Source organism: Delphinus delphis, chromosome 14 (genome assembly GCF_949987515.2).
Source record: "Delphinus delphis chromosome 14, mDelDel1.2, whole genome shotgun sequence".
Classification (NCBI taxonomy): Eukaryota; Metazoa; Chordata; class Mammalia; order Artiodactyla; family Delphinidae; genus Delphinus; species Delphinus delphis.
Genome location: NC_082696.1, coordinates 68,267,694 through 68,288,238, shown reverse-complemented (window position 1 = coordinate 68,288,238; position 20,545 = coordinate 68,267,694). Strand labels below are relative to the sequence as shown.

Below are 20,545 nucleotides of genomic sequence, written 5' to 3'. Positions count from 1 at the left end.
GCCTCATCACTATCATTCTTTCTGAATTTCTGTAGACAAGTTGTAAGAAAGATTAGCCTTTTGTCTAACTTTCGACTACTAACAAAATATTTGTTTTATTCTGAACTTTAGGCGTAAGCACTTGAATTTTTGTACTACTTCTACTGTTCTGTTCAAGTGCCAAGTGTTCATTCTTTCCAGGTTGTAAATAAAATATGGTTCAGAATGCCATCTCTATTTGCAGCACCAGGAAAAAATGCTGTTGAATCTGTAGTAACTCTCGATAACCTTGTTCTTTTATTTTAGCGACTTCCCCTCCGTTGTGATTTTTAATGGAGTGCTTATTGCTGTCTTTTTTTTTTTTCTTGACCTACTTTCTTTTCAAGAGCTTCCATATAGAGCGTGTTTTATGTGGCGGTGATTTCTGTAGTGTGCAGGAGAGTCTTAAATCGCGGCGGAACAGATTAGTTGGCTATCACTTATTCCAGAAATGTTTTCGTGGTTTAAAAATCACCTGGTTCCAACGTCCACAATTTCACAGTCTGAAATCTTTTAAGCTATGCTTTTCATGAGTTTGCTCCGTTCTCCAGACTGAGGATTGGACCTCATTCTGCTCTGACCCAATTGTTATTTTTCTTTGTTGCCTCAACCCCCTAGAGATTGTGTTTCCAAGGGAGAGGCGTTCTTGGGATTGACGAGGAGGGGAGTGGGACGAGATCTGGTACCTCAGGCACCAGATCCCTCCTCCCTCTCCTGGTGAGAAGTCGGAGACAATTTTGACAGTTCATAGTCCCGCTTTGGCTCTCACGCTCTTGGTCCATGGGTGGGTTTTACCTGCTTCCACTTCCCCTGCCTCTGGCCTGCCTTCGGGCCAATCGCAAATGCAGCCCTTGCCCCAGCCCACCCAGAGCTCTCCCTCACCCGTCCTCTTGGGGAACTGGGGCATATGTCCGTAGAAGGCTTCGGAGACTGGGGAAAGCCACGCCGGGATCCGGACGGTCGAGAAGAGAGCCCCTCCCCAGGCTTTTCCCCGCGTCGCGGCCCTCACGTGACCGAGAACAGGCCTCCACCGGCCCGCCCATTTCGTCCGCTGCTGCCCACTTCCCGCTGGGGGTAAGTAAACCGCGGTTTTCCGTACCGCCCAACCCCGCCCTCCTCCTTTCCCCTTCCCTTCACCTCCCTCGGGTTCCCTCGCGCCACTCTCCCCGCCCCCCATCCTCCCCACCGGGCCCTTTGTACGTGCTCGGCGGCGTGCGAGCGCGCCCGGCACGTGACCCCGCCGAACGTGGCATTGTGTTATCACGTGACCCAGGTGCGTACGCGACGGAGCGGGGTGTGAAGATGGCGGACGAAGAGGCCGAGCAGGAGAGGTTGAGTCGCGGCGGAGGCGGCTGCGCCGCGGAGCTGCAGCGCCTGGGTGAGCGGCTCCAGGAGCTGGAGCGACAGCTGCGGGAGAGCCGGGTGCCGGCCGTGGAGGCGGCCACGGAGTACTGTCAGCAGCTGTGCCAGGTGAGGGCGCCTGGGGTCCCCTCCCCCTTTCCCCCTGCTAGAGGGGGAAGAGGGCGAGCGAGCGCTTGGCGGCCGTGCGGTGGTCCTCGCTGCCTTGGCACCGTCTGCGCCGCCGCCCGGGCGGGAGCGGGGGAGTACGAGGAAGGCGCCTTTGTGTGGCTGCCGTTGTGGCGGTTGTTGTCGGCGGCTCCCGGCTGGGGGAAGGGAGTTGTGGTCAGGGCGGAAAATCCCCCCTCCCCTTCCCTTCCCCGAACTCGGGACTGCGCGGTCCCCGCGGCCGAGAGATGCAGACTGCGAGGACTGGAGCCCTCTCCGCCGTAGGAGAGGGTAAGGGGGGAATGGAGGCCAGGTCCCCTTCCTCCTTCTCTTATTGTGCACTGGGGATTACCGCGCCCCCCCGCCTCTGCGCCCCCGCGTCCCACTCCAACGGGCCTCCGCCCCCACTGGTTTGATTCCTTTGCCTCCTTTTGCTTTCATCCGTCCCGCCCCCGGCCCCGTTCTCGCTGTCTCCGGGCCTTTGTTGTTCGAGTTTCGCCTTAGGACTGAAGGGGCCTTTGTTGATGTTCCGAGGAGCAGTCCCCGCCGACCCCTTCTAGCTGGGCGAGACGTTCGGGAGTAGGCGGCGCGGAGGTTGTCCCTTCCTGCCTTTACTTGTTAGGAGCACCGCTTCCATGGTGAAGGTTGCTCTCCTCGGTGGAAAGAAGCTGTCCCTGTATGTGTATCCTAGGGTCGGATGTCGCTGTGCAGCGGCTTTTCCAGAGTCCGCTTCTCTTTTGCCTTCACCCTTGGAGGAGTGTAGTTTCCTCTCTGCCCTTCCTCTGCCGTCTCCCCACCCCCCTATTACTTGGAGCCTTCCCTGTTTGGCCTCCCGGTGGAACGGAGAAGACTGAGGTTCATGTGGACCCGTGCTCAGGTCAGTTTCAGGCCTTTCCTTCCTTTTCTTGCACAAGGACACTGCTTTCCAGTAACTGCGTTCTAACCAGGATTTGGAATGTTAATAGCACTGTTTGCTTGATAGAAATCGGGGAGTTTGTGTCTACATTTGGACTTGATTACCTACCCTCCAGTTACGTTTGAAATTTCAAGGTGCTACTGCTGGCTGTGGTCAAGATTTTGGTTAGATTATCTTCTTGAGGAAGAAAAAGAATTTATACGGGTCACATTTAGAGTTAGCTTGTGAACATGTCATTATACAGAAGTTGTTTCGTTAAGATACTGAACTTAAGGTCGAACAATGGTGGACCGTTTTAGCATGTCAGAGTAGATCACGTTTTCAGTTTTGGCCTCCAAGTTCTGAAATCTTTCTTGATAAGATCAGGGGTACTTGATCCCATACCCAGAAATTCTCCATCGTTCTATGCACCTTATTGTCGCAAATTATTTGATGGCGGTTATCTTAAAAAGCAAAACAACAAAAAAACTTTGTGAGATTGCATGGTGACTTGTCTGGGAATAAATGCAATGTGAAAGCCACCCACTTAAGGTAATATAGGTCTGGTGAATACCTATGGCATAATAAGAGATTCTGTCATTCCTTTGAATCCTAGTTTTAAAGAATTGTTGAAATTTACTAATTTCACTATCCTGACCGTAAACGCTCATTCTTAATTGGTCTTTCAGATTTAAAAATTTATCTTAGATTAAAAGAAAAACTTTAATAAGATGCCCATGAAAGGAACTCTTTCATTTGTAAGTAAAGTTAGCTTTTCAGTCAGTGAAAAGTATTAAAGTCTAGCTTTGCTGAAAGACATTTTTCAGGTAACAGTTTCCATTGATGGATTTAAGGCTTATTGCTGTAAATAGTCTTGACCAGCAATATGTATAATCAGGATTAATAATTCTGGGAAAGTGGAATCTCATACAAGTTGGACTTAATTTGGAGTGTGTGCAACATCAGATATTTGTCACTTTAAAATTATTTTTAATGTATGAAACAGGATTCCTTTTTGTCAGCATGAAGGTAATTTCCTGTATTAGTTTTAAGTGATTAGTCTTACAACATGTAAATTGCTTTTATTGACCAGTGCTACATGAAATAGTAATAAAACAAATGCTGGGTTTGTGGATTTCAAAAATGACATATTGCATGCACTAAAATCCCGCAATAATGTAAATGCATTTAAAAGTGATCTCTATTATTCGAATAGTAGAGTGTATCTGATGTTTAAAATCCCCTGTGGAACATTTTATATATATATAATTTATATATATATGATAAGTTTCCAATTTGGTCTTGCCAGATGGAAGGTAACTTGAAACAGTTGTTTCTTTAAAATTGTATCATAGCCATTATTATTAACATTTTGCTATGGGTTGAACAGAGCCGAGCAGTGGTTAACAATTACAGAATTTATTGGAGCAGTTTAAGAACAGTGCTAGAAATACTAGGAGCTCGAAATTATATCTACGTTTCTAACCTGGAGATTATCATTTAACTTTTTCTATCTAAGGTTTTCCTGTAAAACTGGGATATTCACATGCTTCAAGAAGGCAAAGATGAATAATATTTGTCAGAGTTAGTGAGCTTCAGAGTTAATATTCTGCAAGTGTTGATGCTTAGTGCTTTTAAATGTGAATTAGTTTATATTCTGAATTTTTACCTCAACAAAAGGTGAGTTTCTGGAGAATGTAGTGAAACCTACAGAAATTAAGTTGCTTACTCTTTCTAGTTTATAGATTTTTCTTTCTTTTTGAATGAAGTGTAGGATAGTAACAGATTTCTTGAGTTCTGAGAAGTAAAATAGAAATGAAAAACATTTAAGTTTTTCTTATTGTTAACTGTATTGTTTTGCTGTTTATATTAGGTTGCTTCCTGGAAGCATGTCCCACTTTTATATGAACGTTTGCTTAAAGCTTAAGAGTAGGAGGAAGGGAAGGTGGTAGAGGATGGGCATATGGGAGTATTTGTCAGAAAATTTTAGATTTCCTTATATCTTTACAAGCTAGCTGTAATCTGGATAATGTTTAATTTTCCTAAAAGCAACTTAGAATTAGAATATAGGATAACCAGAAATAATTTATTGCATTTATTTGTTTCAGTATCATTATATAAAAACAGATTGTAGTTGGAACTTATGGGACTGTTCCATTGTATTAGACTAGGCCAGGATTCACTCACTCATTCAGCATTGTTATTGAATACCTACACCGAGGGCCAGGCAACCATGAGCATGGTTCCTGGCTTCAAGGATCTTACAGTGTCTGGAGGAAGGTAGACAAGTAATTGTAGTAAACTGTGATTTATATCTTTCATATGGAAGGTTATTTATTTGGGAGTTTGAACAGAAGCATTCCAATAGGAGAATTGTTCTAAAAGGATTTTAAAATGATTCATTTAAAAAGTTAAGCCATCGTAATAGTTGAAGAATGATTTGTTGGAGCATGGTGTTTGTTGACAGCATTACATACTGGACTGGATGACTCGTTGATTAATACATGAGTTGTGACTGTTTATGGTTGTTTACCTTCTGGTGACAATTATTTTAAAAGGTAGAATTGCAGTTGTGGAAATATGGTTTTGTATCATACACACACGCACGCTTCTTACCTTTGTTCATACCTTAATTCATATAAGCAGCTTCTCAACTGGGCATGGTACTGTTTCCCACTACATTTCTCTCTTAAGGACATTTAGAAACACGTGGGGTCAGTTGTTCGGTTACTGCAGTGACTGGGGATGTGATAACTGGCATTTAGTGCCCATGGGCCATGGATATTACATTTTCTGAAGTGACCAGGACAGTCCCACTCCATTAAAATTTATCCCTCTGCCTAAATACCCACAAGTGCCCTTTTGAGAAACAGTGACCAGAAAGAAGAATATATTAAGATTTTTTTTGTCCTTATGCTTTTTCATGTTAATATAGTTATATTAAGAAATGCAGTTAATCTGGAGCAGATCCAGGTCAGTGCTTTTCAACCATATATAAATGCACACACTGAGCTTCAGTGCACATTGAACTTGAAAATTTCTACTTTCTTAGCAGAAATTATGAGCAATTACTTAAACAATTACTAAAACAATTCACTTTTACTAGGTTAAGGAGGGTAGCAAAGTCAGCATACTTAGTTATCCTGATTAAAGCAGAGATTTGACCTTTTGATAAAATTGAAATTATGTGCTTTTAAGAAAGCATTTAATGCAAGGACTAGGTTTAAATGTTAGGGAATATAAGATACAGGAGACTGTAGTAGGATATAAACTAATAAGATTTAAATATCACTTCAAGACAACTGAAGACATGTCAAAAGGCTGTGTATCATTAACATATTTGCTTTATTTTTTATTCCCCTTTTTTAAATTGAAAATGTACATTAAAATGGTTTTTAAAAATTCAAAGACGAAGAAAGGGCATACACTGAAAACTTGCTCTCCTTCCCACCCTAGGCCTCCAGTCACCTTCCACAAAGACAGTCCCCTAATAGTATTTTATGTGTCTTCCCATAAATGCTGTTTACTCTTTTTTTTTTTCCGGCACGCGGGCCTCTCGCTGTTGTGGCCTCTCCCGTTGCGGTGCACAGGCTTCGGACGCGCAGGCTCAGCGGCCATGGCTCACGGGCCCAGCCGCTCCGCGGCATGTGGGATCTTCCCGGACCGGGGCACGAACCTGCGTCCCCTACATCGGCAGGCGGACTCTCAACCACTGCGCCACCAGGGAAGCCCTACTCTCTTTTTTTTTTTAATTAAAAAATCAGGACATACTGTATACTGCATCTTTTTTTTTTTTTTTGGTACGCGGGCCTCTCACTGTTGTGGCCTCTCCCGTTGCGGAGCACAGGCTTCGGACGCGCAGGCTCAGCAGCCATGGTTCACGGCCCAGCCGCTCGGCGGCACGTGGGATCTTCCCGGACCGGGGCACGAACCCGTGTCCCCTGCATTGGCAGGCCGACTCTCAACCACTGCACCACCAGGGAAGCCCTATACTGCATCTTTTTCTTCACCAAAAAAAGGTATCTTTGAGATCATTCTGTAGCTGCCCACGTAAATCTATGGCTTTCTGTTTTAAACTGTGTAATTCGAGTCTGCAACTGTGTCTAATTAATCAGTTAATTGTTGGTGGTTATTTGGAAGAGTAAGTTAATTTTGTGTGTAGTAATTTCAGTAGAGTTCAGAATAGGTAGTAAGCACATCAGGCTGGGTTATCAGACAGAAGGCTTTACTAAAAAGGTAGGATTTGACATAGACCTTAATGCCTTTATTAACTGTGTTTAGTGCCTTGTTGGTATAAGAAACAAATGAAATTAAAACTGTTGAGAACTACTGTTTAAATTGTGCAGTTACAGTATATCTTTGTATATATTTCTTTCATCTATTTGATACAAGTTGATTCTTTTGTTTGTCTGCATGTTTTGCTTAGCTTTAATGATAGAGGCAAAAATTTTGAAAATACTTAAATATTTTCCTTGAGAAACTCGACTTTCTTTTGATTATTAGAGACTATCTTAAGTTAATTTGTAGGTCACTTCAAATCAGAAGATAAGATAGCTTGCTTGTTAATTAGTGATAATTACTTTAGGTATTGAGGGAGTAATAAGTCATTTAAACTTTAAAAGTTTAGGTAATGCTCAGGGGAAATAATTTGTTAAGTGTTCATAATTAGTATGATTGCATGCTGGAGATATTAAATTCTGCTTTCCAGAATATACTTATACCAGTTTTAGCAAAGGAAAACTTTACCAATTTTTCTTGCCTCCTTCTTAACATTCTTGATCCTAAATTAAAATGGGGGAAGGGAAGAGGTATTTTGCAATTGCCATTCATGATATTTTATATGACTAATCTCCAAAACCAAGGATTTTTGAAAATGTATGGTCTTAACTGTATGAAACTGCTGCTGTACTTATTTTCCTGGAGATTCTGTCAAAGTTGAGAAATTACCTTATTTTTCCCAACTCGCACACGTAAATTCAGTTCATAAAATCATTCAATGTGTGAGTAGCCTTGCTTATAAAATGGAAAGTTTACTTTTTATTAATGTGTTTGTCAGATACGCTGTGTAACTTTTAGCTATTTATTGTTTTCCAGGAGAGCCTCTTGATTGTTTCTCTTATCATTTAGAGTTGCACAGTGCACCTCATAGGAAAAAATGTTACCTTTTCCCACCTTACATATATTTAGCCAAGAAGATTTGTTAAAGTTCAATCAGTTACATCTTAATTTATTTTAAACATATTGAAATTCCTCTTATATGGGAGCACTAAGGGAGCTGTGGAGAATTATGGCGTGGATAGAGCTTACAAAATCTGGTACATATATTAATAGTTAAGCAAGTAATACTATTAGATAGTAAAGTATCTAGTGATTAATACAATAAGTAGAGTGTGAATTAAGAAAACTAGAGCATTTTAAAATTACTTACACTAGCTAAAAATTGAAAGGAAAGGAAAGGAAAACACTATTTACATTGGGTCTTGAATGTGGATAACTAAAGTGGGAAGGATGGGAATAAACCTCAGAGAACTGGAACAACTTTTCAAACTGGCATCTTGGAGAAAAATGTCATGGGTTGGGATGAAAAATAGGATAGAAAAGGTAGATTAGAACCAGACTTAGGGTTTAAGATCCAAACCAAGGAATTTTAACTGATCCTGTAAGCGTAGATAATATATGGTTACATTTCTTAAAGACTTACCCTTCCAAGGTTGAGGCATTGAAATTTTAAAAAGTTCAGAATGTTAGAGCCTTTGGTTTTTCTTGAAGTATCCTGTGTCAGTTACTGCCATGTAACAAACTACTCAAAAACACAGTGGCTTTAAAAGAACAGCCGTTTTTATTACTGTTCTCAAGTCTATGGGTCTTTTGGGTCATTCTGCAGTCAGCTGGTAGGTTGTCTGGGGCTGAATGATCCCAGATGGTCTCACTCATATGTCTTGTGGTTGATGGGTTGGTTGAGGGGCCCCAGTTAAGTTGGCTCATCTCTGCTCCACTCTTACCCTCTAGTAACGTAGCCTGAATTTCTTTACTTTGCAGCAGGAAAGCCAGTTCTGTAGCACAACTGCTTTTCAAGCCTCTGCTTGTGTCATGTTCGCCATTGCCCCATTGCGTCAACTAGTAGTCATACCCAGCCTCTTCGTGGGTACAGGGAGATGTGACGCTTCAGGGAGCAATTTTATAACAGTCTATGACATATCCCACTTCTGTTTATTCTCCACTGCAATTCCGGGCACTTTTTTGGGTGAGATTTTAATTTTTTGTTTCTATAGCCCCACCTCTGCTTTCTTTCTTGTCATACATATTCTGTCATCAAAGCACATCCAATTACTCCTTTTCTCCTTGATTGGCAAAAGGCATTTCTATTCCTGCTTTCTAATTTAAATTTCCAAATAGAAGAAGGGCATCCCACTCCATCACTGTAACTTTGGAAAGTTTGTGGAACAACTTCTTATTTGCCGTGGTTCTTTACCTTAATATTAAACCTGGTCTGTATGTGGTGTTTTGTGTTGTCTCTACCTTGTACAGTTTAGTAATAACATCCTAGTTCTTGTCCTAATATTTGAACTTCTTTTTCCTTTTAACTGATGAACTTGCTTTTAACCTTCCATTCAGTTTGTGAAATTCCCCCAACATCCTGCTTTTATCCTTCTACCTCAGTGGCAGTCCAGTACTCATGACAGTGTTTCTCAAATTTGTGTTTGCAGAAACCCAAGAGAGTCTGTAGATTTTAGAGTTACTCAGCTCAGAGTAAGATGTAACTTTTTTTTTACGTTGCCACTTAGTTGTCCACTGAAACAAAATTATCACAAAAAAATACTTATCTTTACTGTGTGTGATGCATTCTATTTTCATTTACTATTATTGTTTTTAAAAGCTGCTCTTGATTTTATGATCCATTCATACGTCATAACCAAGAAATTGGAAAACCCTGCTTATAGGAAGTCGATGGGCTCAATTCAGTAATAAGCACCACATAGGTACTCCTAAGTTGTAAGGTGGCCTTCTAGTCTAGTTGATTCACAAAATTCATAGTTTTATTTATGAGGAGCATCAAAATTAAAATACAATTTTAAATTTAAATGACTGCTAAAAACCCAGCATATGTCCATGGAATCAATTTGAGAAATACTGGTACATAGGATCAAATCCAAATTTAAGCTTGAGCCCAGTGGTCTCCGTGCTCTATTGTTTACTTTTTTTTTATATTTTCACTGTTCAGCAGGAACTTTCTGCTCCATCTAAATTGTTCATTCCTCATTTTACTGCCTTTGTGACTTTGTTCAGAGGAGCAATGTTATGCAGTGAAAAGTCAAATGGCTTTGGGTTCAAATAGGAGGTCCCCAACTATCAAGGCAAGATTTTTGCTCATGCTTTGTTTGGGGTGAGGGTGAACCTTGGAGTTAGAGTGTAGACCAAACAGATTGAAGAGGAAGAGAATTAGTGTTCAAAACAGGCACTGTTACGCTTTACTAACAATGAATTGTTTAATCTGAAGACTTGTGAGATCATCGGATTAAAAAGCGTTTAGTCTGTTTTAATGTCTGTTTACCCAAATTGCCTCTTAGGGCCTCATCATTGCTATATAATACTTGTTCAGTATGACATTGATTTATCAGAAAATGTTCAGTTTTATTAGGCATTTGTTTAGGAAGACTGAGATATATGGTTAAATGGCTAAAATGAAGCAGTTCTTTAAAAAATGAATTTCAAATATATGGATAATATATTCGTGTGGAACATTTGGCATCCTTATTGATGCCTGACGTATAGGCAATGTTATGTTTTAAGTTTATCACTCCTAGATACAGATTTTACACTTAGAAAGAGGTAATCTAAATTCAGAAGTAGTAAGTAATTGACTTGATCCCCATCCCGGTCATTTTTTTTGTTTGTTTTTTTGGATTGAACCTCCCCCGCCCCACTCCCCTGCAGTGAAAGCACCAGGGAATTCCCTGCATGAAGGTGTTTTCTAGGAAGGGTTTCTGAGTGCTTGTCATAACTATTGCTCCTTAGTAATTCAGAATGAACTCTAGTATGTAAAACTGAATACGTTGGCAAGAACGAGTCAGACCTAGTATATTTAATATTGTGACCTATTTAGTGTTTCTGAAAAGGCAATCTGATGTTGCAAATGCTGCCTAAAGAGAAATTATTTTTAACACCAGAAGACCTTTGAGGATTTACGTATCTTGAATGAAAACATTTGTGGTGTTTGGTGCCCCTCCTCACCGAATTATCTTTTATAAATCTTGTTTTACTTGATGAAGAAAACCTACCCTCCAGATTCTTTCATATATACTTTGCTTGACAGCTCATTAGATACTGTAGATTAAAAGTGTTGGAATTCTAAGGACACCAATTTTAATTTTCATGAAATTGTTTATTGTGACCTTTGGCATGCTACTTAAGACTTTTCTGGGGTTTTTTTTGTTTGTTTGTTTTTTATCCTTGACATGGAGATGCTACAGACTTTTGCTGGTTGCTGGTATAAGAATGGATCAAAGGCATGATTATTTAAAACGATTGTTGTCGTATAAAGTAACATTTTCATTTACATTTAGAGACTACTTTGGAAACACCTTTGATGTTTTATACATGATAGTGACCTAGAATAATGTTATTACATTAATAATTCTATAATTTTGAAGTCATCTATTATTGTCATTTTGAAAATAGCATTAGATTACTGATTAACCACCTTGTTTAAAGCCTACATTTTAGAGAAGGCAGGATTAGATTTTATAATAATTTATGAAAGGTCTTTTTGTCATGGGGGGCATGCAGATTACTCAATGTGTGTGAATGTGCCAGGAGAAGATTATTGGCTTTGCAATTAAAATCTTTCCTTTGTCCAAAATTTTAAACCTGGGATTTGAGAGGCTGGGATGAGAAAAGCTAGTATTTACCTAGTAACTAAAAGTATAGATTTTGAACTATGATTAGAATTCTAGCTCCCTTACTTCTGTGGGATTTCAGGCTTGGTTTTGTGCTCATCTCTATCTAGACTGGAGGTAAGAATAATATCTGCCTTAAAGCTGGTGTGATTAAGATATAATGTTTGTTGAGCACTTTGCATATTATGATGCTGGAAGCACACAGCAAATGTTAGCTATTAATACATTTACAAGGACTAGGTCTGAAACTGTCTCTCATAAACGAATATTAATCTTAGTAAAATACTCTTTAGTTTATCAAACTTAAAAAAAAATGAGGGGAACTCCCTTTTCCTTCCCCCCCCAAGTCTTACCTGAAATCTTATGTATAAAACAGAAAAGTTACTGCTGCAGAACAGTTTGACAAGTACAGTACTAATCCAGAAAATAACAATGCTATTGCCAGGGGTTGTAAAGGGAGTTCAAGCAGAGTTCTCTTCTGCTGTTATTTTCTTCTCAAATGGTTCTTTTTTCTTATTTTCCCTCATTCTACTGCTTTTCTGCACTCTCCCAAAATATAATGAATGTTCTTGTCTTAGAGGCATAATAAAGCCATCACTGAAGACTTTAATATATTTTATCTTTAAAGACTTTTAATTGTGCTGCTTATTTTTGTTTTACATACCAAGGCACACTAAATAAACTCATTTTTTGATACCTAAGATTTAAAATAAATTTGCTTCTCTGGAAGCGTGACACTGATGTGAATGTCTAAATAGAGAAACTGTACCTTATCAGAGAAACAATAAATATTAAATAATAGTGAAACTTATGCATGAAACAGCCCCACAGATATACTTAGTGCTTACGTTTAATTCGACCATCTTATATATTCCCTCAAATCTTCATCTCATGTTTTCTCTAGATCTTTTATTTTCTTCCTTGGGTTTCCAAAGAAGTGGCTGTTTCCTGGCAAGTGGATCTTTTCGTCTGTGCACCTTCTCAAAGAACCTTTCCACTTTCCTGTTTCTTCACATTTTTCTTTCCATCGCTTCTGTCCTTTAGCCTACAGAGATGGGTGTGTGTGTCTTTCTCATCTTTTTGCTATGTTGATCGTGTCTTCAGATTTCTCTCTTTTCTCTGACCCCTTCTCTCCACATATGAGATGTCTCCTATCCTAAAAATGTCTTTCTCTAACTCTTGTTTTCTAGTCTTTCTTGCCAGACGTCTTTGGAAAAGTACTCTGTACGTTGCCTTCATTTCTTACCTTCTGTTGCAGTTTGGATTCTACCCCTCACCACACTGGTGAAGACACTCTTTTGAAGGTCACTGCTTGGCATATTTATAATACTTTATTAAATTTAGACCCAAGTAGCAATCCAGCAGCTCAGACTATTTCATATACCTGCATATTGTGTTTAATAAAATTTAATTGTTAGCATTTTAAAAATCATAAGCTTTCATGTTGAAATGAGAGTGTTTGGCTTTTCCTGGAAAATCAGAAGATCGGGCAGTATTGGACTCATGCGTGGCTACAGGCTGAAGTGGCTGCCTGCTCAGCCTTTGTTGGCATTTAAAAGTGTTTGTGACCCCATCTTAAGTTCATCTCCCTTCAGTTTATTTACACTGCTCTCCTGATTCTCCTACCTTTGTGACTGTTCCTTAGTCGTCTTCACTGACTCTTCCTTTCACCGCTGGAAATGCATGGTAATTATTAGCTAGTATTAATATATTTAGACGGAGTAGATACAACATTTCTGAATTTTTTTGTGGCATTTCCTCAGTGTTCTTTTCTTCCTTTCACTCTTCATTAATGACCCTCAACCATTTTCCCCATCTCATCAACATATCTGAGACAGGACTCTAATCAGAAGGTGGCTCCTGAGCCCTGGTTGACAGTCGTGCTTCACATACTAATCTTCAGCAGGCATCCACTCTGACAGCATCTCCTGTCACTCACTCTGGATAGGATTTCCAGGGGTCCATTCTCTTGGACCTTGCCACTCTTCTTAGCTCTTGACTCCTGCTTCCAGCCACCTGTGGAACTCTTCCTCGTGAGGTTCAGTAGGTACTTCTAATTAAACAAGACTGAAATTGAACTCATCTACTCTCCTCCCCACTCCCCACTCCCCATCAAAAAGAAAGCCTGTTGGTATTGGTGACATTCCTCCCTTCCCCCTCAAACTTAGGTTTTGAAATCTTGAGTCATTTTTAGCGCCGCCTTTCACCTCCACAGCCCAGTCACTGAGTTCTGTCAATTTTATTCATGCACTGTTTCCTGTATCCTTCTCTGGTTAGATCTGATATGCTATTAGTGGCTACTTAGTTTCTTGCAACAAAAAATTCAACAAACATCTTTTTCATGAAGGTACTTTTCTGTTCTCCATTCTCTCCACTAATCTATCTTCTACATTGTCGCTAAGATTATGTTATCTTTTTAAAGCATGGATATCATATTTTTAAAGACTTTTAGAAGGTAGCACAATGTGGAAGAGCTCAGACACCATGAGTTGAAATCCCAGCTCTACCATTTACTGACTATGGGCTCAGTTTCTTAACCTATTAGATGAGGATCGTAGTATTGTGAGGTAAATGAGGCATCAGCACAGCACCCCCCACATTAGTAAGCACTGCATAAAATGCTATTCCATGAAAAATAAAATTCAAGCTCACTAGCCTTACATTCAGGGACTTTCATGACATGACACCTAGCATGCCAGCCTGGCTGATTGGCAGCCATATCTCTTCATTTCTTTTTTATATAGAGCCTTAGGGGTTTGTAGTCTGTTCTTATACTACAGTTTTCATAACTTCCCTCACCTCTGTGCTTTGGCTCCAGCTTTCCCCTTTAGGATTTCCTTCTTTTATCAACCCCATTTCTCCATATTTATTTCCTTCAATCTGTGATGAGATTATGAGGTATTATTATCTTTTTCATGAGGCTTTCCTATACTCCTAAATGGATTTAATGGCATATTCCCCATCCTTCTTATTGAACTGTATTTTTTCTGGCTTTTATCATAGTTTTTCTATATTAAGATTGTCTCCTCGCCCTCTCCCCAAATTGGAGCTTCTTAAAAGCAGGGGCCATGGCTTAATAAGTGATTAAATCTGTTAAATGGTTGTCTCCTCTTTTTTTGCTTGAATAGGCTGGTTTTAAATGTGGGGTGAATTTTGTGCTCATAAGAGGCCATTACTTCCTGTAATTAGGTTTCTTCTGACCACAGTTGTTTCATCTCAATTCTGACATTGGGTTTCTGTGTTCAAGGCAAGGATTCAGTTGGATCAAATATGTATAGTTTTTATAAAGCAAACATGAATGAATGATAAGTAGTAGCTCTCTTAATAGCTTGCGTTCATTAAATGCTGATTGTGTGCCAGGAACTGTTAAGTGTAAGTGTGTGTGTTTGAGAGGGAGAGAGAGATTGAGAGAGATGAACTCATTGTAATCCTCAACAACCCTCTGAAGTAGGTGGTTACTCTCCTTATGTATGAGAGACTGCTGAGGCATGGAGAAGTAAAGTAGCTAGCCCAAGTCAATTAACTCAGACTTAATTTTTAAAAAACAAACAAAAGCAAAACCCAAACTAAGTAAAACTTTTTTTTTTCTTTTTGGGAGGAATATGTAAGTGTTAATTGTTGAAATTTGTTTTAGGGCACAAAGATAATTTACAATAGTAAAATTTAATCATTTGAAACTAAACCTCAGGAAAGCAGAGCAATGAATATAAGCAGTTATTGTAGTGGAGTTTGAGTAATAGTTTTATTTAATAATGTGTTAAGTAAAGTTATTTGTTTAGTAGTAGTGGGAATCTTATTAGTTTTGAATTTCTTTGAGTAATGTATAGGTCTTTTAAGGGTAATCAATACATATTTATAAATTACAATGAGGGCAACTTGTTGAAGAAATCTGTTACTAATCTCCAAATATAACTAAGATCAATTCTTTATTTCATTGGATTAAGGAAAAAACTGCATTTGTGTTGTGTTTGGCCTTTTTTTTTTTTTTTTTGCGGTACGTGGCCTCTCAGTGTTGTGGCCTCTCCCGTTGCGGAGCACACGCTCCGGACGCGCAGGCTCACCGGCCATGGCTCACAGGCCCAGCCGCTCCGCGGCATATGGGATCTTCCCGGACCGGGGCACGAACCCGTGTCCTCTGCATCGGCAGGCGGACTCTCAACCACTGCGCCACCAGGGAAGCCCATGTTTGGTCTTTTTATATGGTGCAAAGAGGTGCCTAAAATCCATGGGGAAAAGTAGGTCATCAGCGGTCTTTAAGCTGCTTTTAATTGGGTATCCTACCCGTAAACATTTGAATAGGAACCCTTAGTATGGGAATGTCTCATAAATTTCACACCCGTGTGCACGCGCGTATTATTTCAGCTTATATAGTTATTTGAGTCTGTTTGTTAAATTATAAAGTTTGTTTTAGATAGATTTCATAGGAACAGTTTTTTCCCCCCTCCGTACCGCATTTTATACTCTGTTTGGAAACCTCTGGTTTATAGTGCTGTGAGTAGCTGAAGTTTCTGAGATATGTTATTAAGTGAGTGCTGATTTATTTTCCCCATTTTCATAGTGTACTGGAGAAATGACAGCAGTGACCCAATCAGAATTTTTTTCATATTGTCTTTTAGGCAAATTTAATGTAATGTGTATTTCCAGTTTATTGTTTCTGTCATGCTTTACCCTTTATGAACGTCCCTGAGTATTGAGTGTGCCTGTTACCAGATTCTCTCTTAGCTCTGAATCAACTCTGTTACTTGCTCTGTGGTATTGGAGCTTGGCCCTTTAAGCATTTCTCTGTTGATCGATGTTAAGCTGCGTCAGTAGAGGATGCTGAAGGGCCATTACACAAAGAAGGGGCTTCTGTTTGTGTTTCTTGCTGCTGCTGCATGACTGCTAGTGACACAGATAGGAGGACATTCAGTGGTCCTCTGCCCCAGATGAGTGCCCCGAGTGGACAGGTTCTTCGTGAGCTCACAGCCCCAGCCCCGACTTTGTGACTTGCCTCACCACAGTTCTCCTGCCACGGACATTGCACACCCCGGCCACCAGCACCCCACTTTCCCTGCGCGGCTGCTTGAGCTGTACAAGGTTGTTTCCGTGGCCCTCCCCACGCAGGTACTGCTTGCAAGCAGGTCCTCAGCTCTCTTTGCAGACTCACCTACCGGCCACTTAGGCACAGGCAACCTAACCTGGCAAACTTCTTTGCGATTCCAGTAGGCTGTAACCGTACCTTCTCCAACAAGGTTCAAACCCTAGCTTTGGGGAAGAGCCCTCCTTCAGGTTTGTTTTTTTCCTTCTGGTACTCTCTCAGTTCTTGGGGATTCTTTAGAGCAGCGGTCCCCAACCTTTTTGGCACCAGGGACCGGTTTCGTGGAGAGAGTTTTTCCACGGATGGGGGTGGGGAGGGGTGATTCAAGCACATTACATTTATTGTGCACTTTATTTCTGTTATTATTACATTGTAGTATATAATGAAATAGTTATACAACTCACCATAATGCAGAATCAGTGGGAGCCCTGAGCTTGTTTTCACCTGCCACTCACTGGTAGGGTTTTGACATGAGTCTGCAAGCAGTTGATTTATTATGGTCTCTGTGCAGTCAAACCTCTCTGCTAATGATGATCTATATTTGCAGCCGCTCCCCAGCGCTAGCATCACCGCCTCAGCTCCACCGCAGGTCATCAGGCACTAGATTCTCATAAGGAGTACGCAACCTAGATCCCTCACATGTGCAGTTCACAGTAGGGTCCGAGCTCCTATGAGAATCTAAAGCTGCCACTGACCTGACAGGAGGTGGAGCTCAGGCGTTTATGCGAGCGATGGGGAGCAGCTGTGAATACAGGTGGAGCTTCATTCGCCCGCCTGCCGCTCCCCTCCTGCTGTGTGGCCGGTACTGGTCTGTGGCCTGGAGGTTGGTGATCCCTGCTTTAGAGCACTGTTTACTTGTTTATATGTGTTACTCCTCTGTTAAAATTAATAATTCTTTATGTGAAACTTTCCCTGTTCAAATTACTGTGTGGTTCCCAGGTTTTTGGTTTGACCCTATCTGATGCAGTGGGCTAAAATGAGATAAAGTGCATACTGAGCGTAAAAACTGTATGTAGATTAATACCAGTACTTTCTGCCTTATACACATTGCCTGTTTGGTTCATCTGCTTGCTAGTCCATGGAAACTAGCTTTGGTATTTAAAAAAATACCATGGTTGTAAATTCAGGTTTTCATTCTAGTGGGATTATAATTATGTTGTAGTGGTCCTTAAAAGTCACTGGTCACAAAAATTGTTGAGGTAAGGGAATGGAGTCATTGTGTTTCATAGTTAAATATCTCTCATACTTTAAAGAGTCAGGAAACGTCAAGTGATAACTTTTCAATCCTATTAAGTTATTGGCATATTTATTGCTCAAAAAATTTCCACCTGGTCTTTTTTTTTTTGGTAAATTAGCAAATGGCAGGCATGAGTTATCTTTTAAAAAAAAAATTCCCCAAGTAGGAGTTTGGGTTAAAAGAAAAACACACCCACACTCCCAGAGGACTGGAGCTGTTGAGGCAAGGAGACAAAGAAGTGCTGTTTTGACTAATTTCTTCGCTGTGCTCACTTGTTAAATGGTTTATTTGTAGACATCTGAATTTGATTCTGTTTAATATTTTCATATTTGAATTTTCTTGTGGATATTTAAAATCAGTAGCTTTGCTGATTTTAAGATTCCTCTCATGTCTTTAATAACATTTACCACATGTCTGCAGCTATTGCTGTACAGTTGACTAAAGTGTTCTATTAATACTACATTCATTCCCAGGAAGTTTTCTCAATTTTCCAGTTACTGGATTTCTGACTTCCACTTTGGTTTTTGTGAACCCTAGTTCTAGCTTTTTCTTTGAAGCAGTGATATATACTTAAAATGGATGATGATAATGTTTCCAGAAGTTGAAGGAGAAAAGAATAGAAGTAAATTAATGATCAGATTATTGATTCTATAGGAAATAATTTTGCTATATCCAGTAACGTTTACACTGGTATGGAAGTAATGAATCTGCATAGTGTATTAAATAAATTACATTATTTTTTAAAAGTTAATGAAACAGTAGAACACCAGAATCCTATTTGAGGGGTTTCTTACCTCCTGGTCCTACTGCTTTAACTTCACTATTTGTGACAGCTTTGGGTAGAGATATTATTGAAGATAAAACTGATGGCCCTGACTCTGTAGATGATGATTTTCCCAGTGGAGCATTTATCCAGTTAGTATTTTAAATAAAATTTTAAAAGCAAATTATATTTCCTGTAGAGGAGCCGATTTTTTAAAAAACCCTAGCTTATAATTACTATGTATACAGTGAGTGCTTTTGAAAAGAAAAAAATGTGCTTTTTAATAAAGTTACAAATAGGAGTTTTTTCCCCCTGCAGTGGAAAGAATGGTACATTATTTAAGTCTTTGACGTGACATTCAGTAAAGGTGTGATGTACTAGAGAAAGATTATAATTACAAAGAGGTGAGTCTCCTCATCTTAAAGGAAAATAGAATTCTTTGCAACAGTAAAAATAATAGGAAAATAATTTATAATATGTATTACTATCAAGTACATTTTTGTTTCTTGCTGGTTGGCTCCTGAAAGAAAATATAACATGAAATTGAAATATGTAGTATATGTTGTATCTTACTAAATGAAATTCAAGTATATTGTATATATTGTAACTTACTAACAAGTTACTTTTTTTAAAAGCTCCCTTCAGGTGACACAGTATGGCAATTTAATTAACACAGTAATCGTTTTAATTTTGTTGGTGTACCCTTGGTATTCTTTTAGAACTTTAAGCATACTTTTCTGTGTTGTTAGTGGACGTAAATTCCCAGCTAATCACAACAGTCTTTTTATTAGCAGAGTATGCTTTAGTGTTTGTATTCTAGGAACAGGCTGCCATGGAGGAAAGAAGGGTTTCCTACTATTTTTCTGAGTAGTAGGCAAGCTTGCTGTCCGATTTAGAAATAATAGTTGTGAGCAGTTTTTTTTTTTTTTTGGCGGGGGAGGAGGGCTCCTTAACACTTCATTTTCATTCCTTCTCCCTTCCCTGCCCTCTTTCCCAAGTAACCACTGTTCTCATATTTCTGTGAGCCCCACTTTGCATCCTCACTCAAACCCCCTATTTCATCAGTGTGGGAAAATGCAACTACCTGTTAAGGAACATCTAGACTAATATGTGGGTATATCTTAAGTAGATAAGGTTTTGAGCAGATAAATAAAAATGGGGAAATACGGGTAATTTGGGGAAGGATAATTTGGAAAAGAAGGGTCTTCAAAGAGACAGACGACACTGTTGCTGTTATCTGAGTTCAGTGTTTGTTTTTTTTAAGAGTTGTTTCTGTACTCCTGAACTCATAGTTTCTCTGAAAATTTGAACTCAAAAAATTTTTTCCTAACTACTTTTACAGTACAACAAGGGTTCATGGGGTAGATGAATAGGGTAAGATGGGAGCCTTTGGTATGTATAGTTTTGTAAATTCAGGATTCCAGTTGTGTCATCATCACTCTGATCTTTTCCAGTTATTATGTGAGCAAATAAATTACTTTTTTTCCCCTAATCCTAATACAAATAATAGTCCAAATTTTAAGGGAAAAATTAACTACAAAAATGTAGTAAGTTGTCAGTCCTCTGACTTACATACATAAAATATACAGATAATTATGGGTCCAGATAAATCATGATAAATACCAGTGAAATTTAAAGAAAAAATCATTTTGTCCAATAACTCTCTTGACTACATCTCTGGATTCCGAGGCGTGGACACTTAGTACTGGAAAATATACATGTCCATAGCCAGGTCTTCAGCTGAAGGGCTGTTGGATGAACCTATTTTGTGGACAAATGTTTGATATTTACTGATGACCTAATGTAGTTTAGTGCTCCTGCGTTAAAAACTGCTTTCACTACTTAACTGTTTGTCTGTGCTAGCAGTGACAACACTAGATGCCTATAAACCCCAGGAATGTCAAATAAATGGAGCACTTGGGTAGGGAAGGAGCAGTGAAGAACCAGAGAGCTCCTCCCTGATTTCCCAGTTGCTACCTTCCTGCTTTTCACTGCTACGTGGGATTCTTGACCCAGTATTACTAGATCTTCTGAGTCTTCCAAGAAGAACTAGAAATCCAGATTTTTATGTGCATTGTCCCAATTTTGAAATATTGGCATCTAATTCAAAATGTCTGGTGGGGGGAGGTGGGGAAACCCGAAAAACACTGTG

General features: G+C 39.6%; 1 protein-coding gene across 1 annotated transcript in view; it reads left to right on the top strand.

Annotated features, from left to right (window-relative positions):
* The first annotated feature begins 1,314 nt into the window (after positions 1-1,314).
* ZNF292 (zinc finger protein 292) overlaps positions 1,315-20,545 on the top strand; it is an 87,617-nt gene continuing 68,386 nt past the window's right edge. The window contains exon 1 of the mRNA XM_060030252.1: positions 1,315-1,488. Within this exon, the coding sequence (XP_059886235.1) occupies positions 1,321-1,488 (168 nt within the window). The 5' untranslated portion in view covers positions 1,315-1,320. The remainder of the gene's footprint in view (positions 1,489-20,545) is intronic.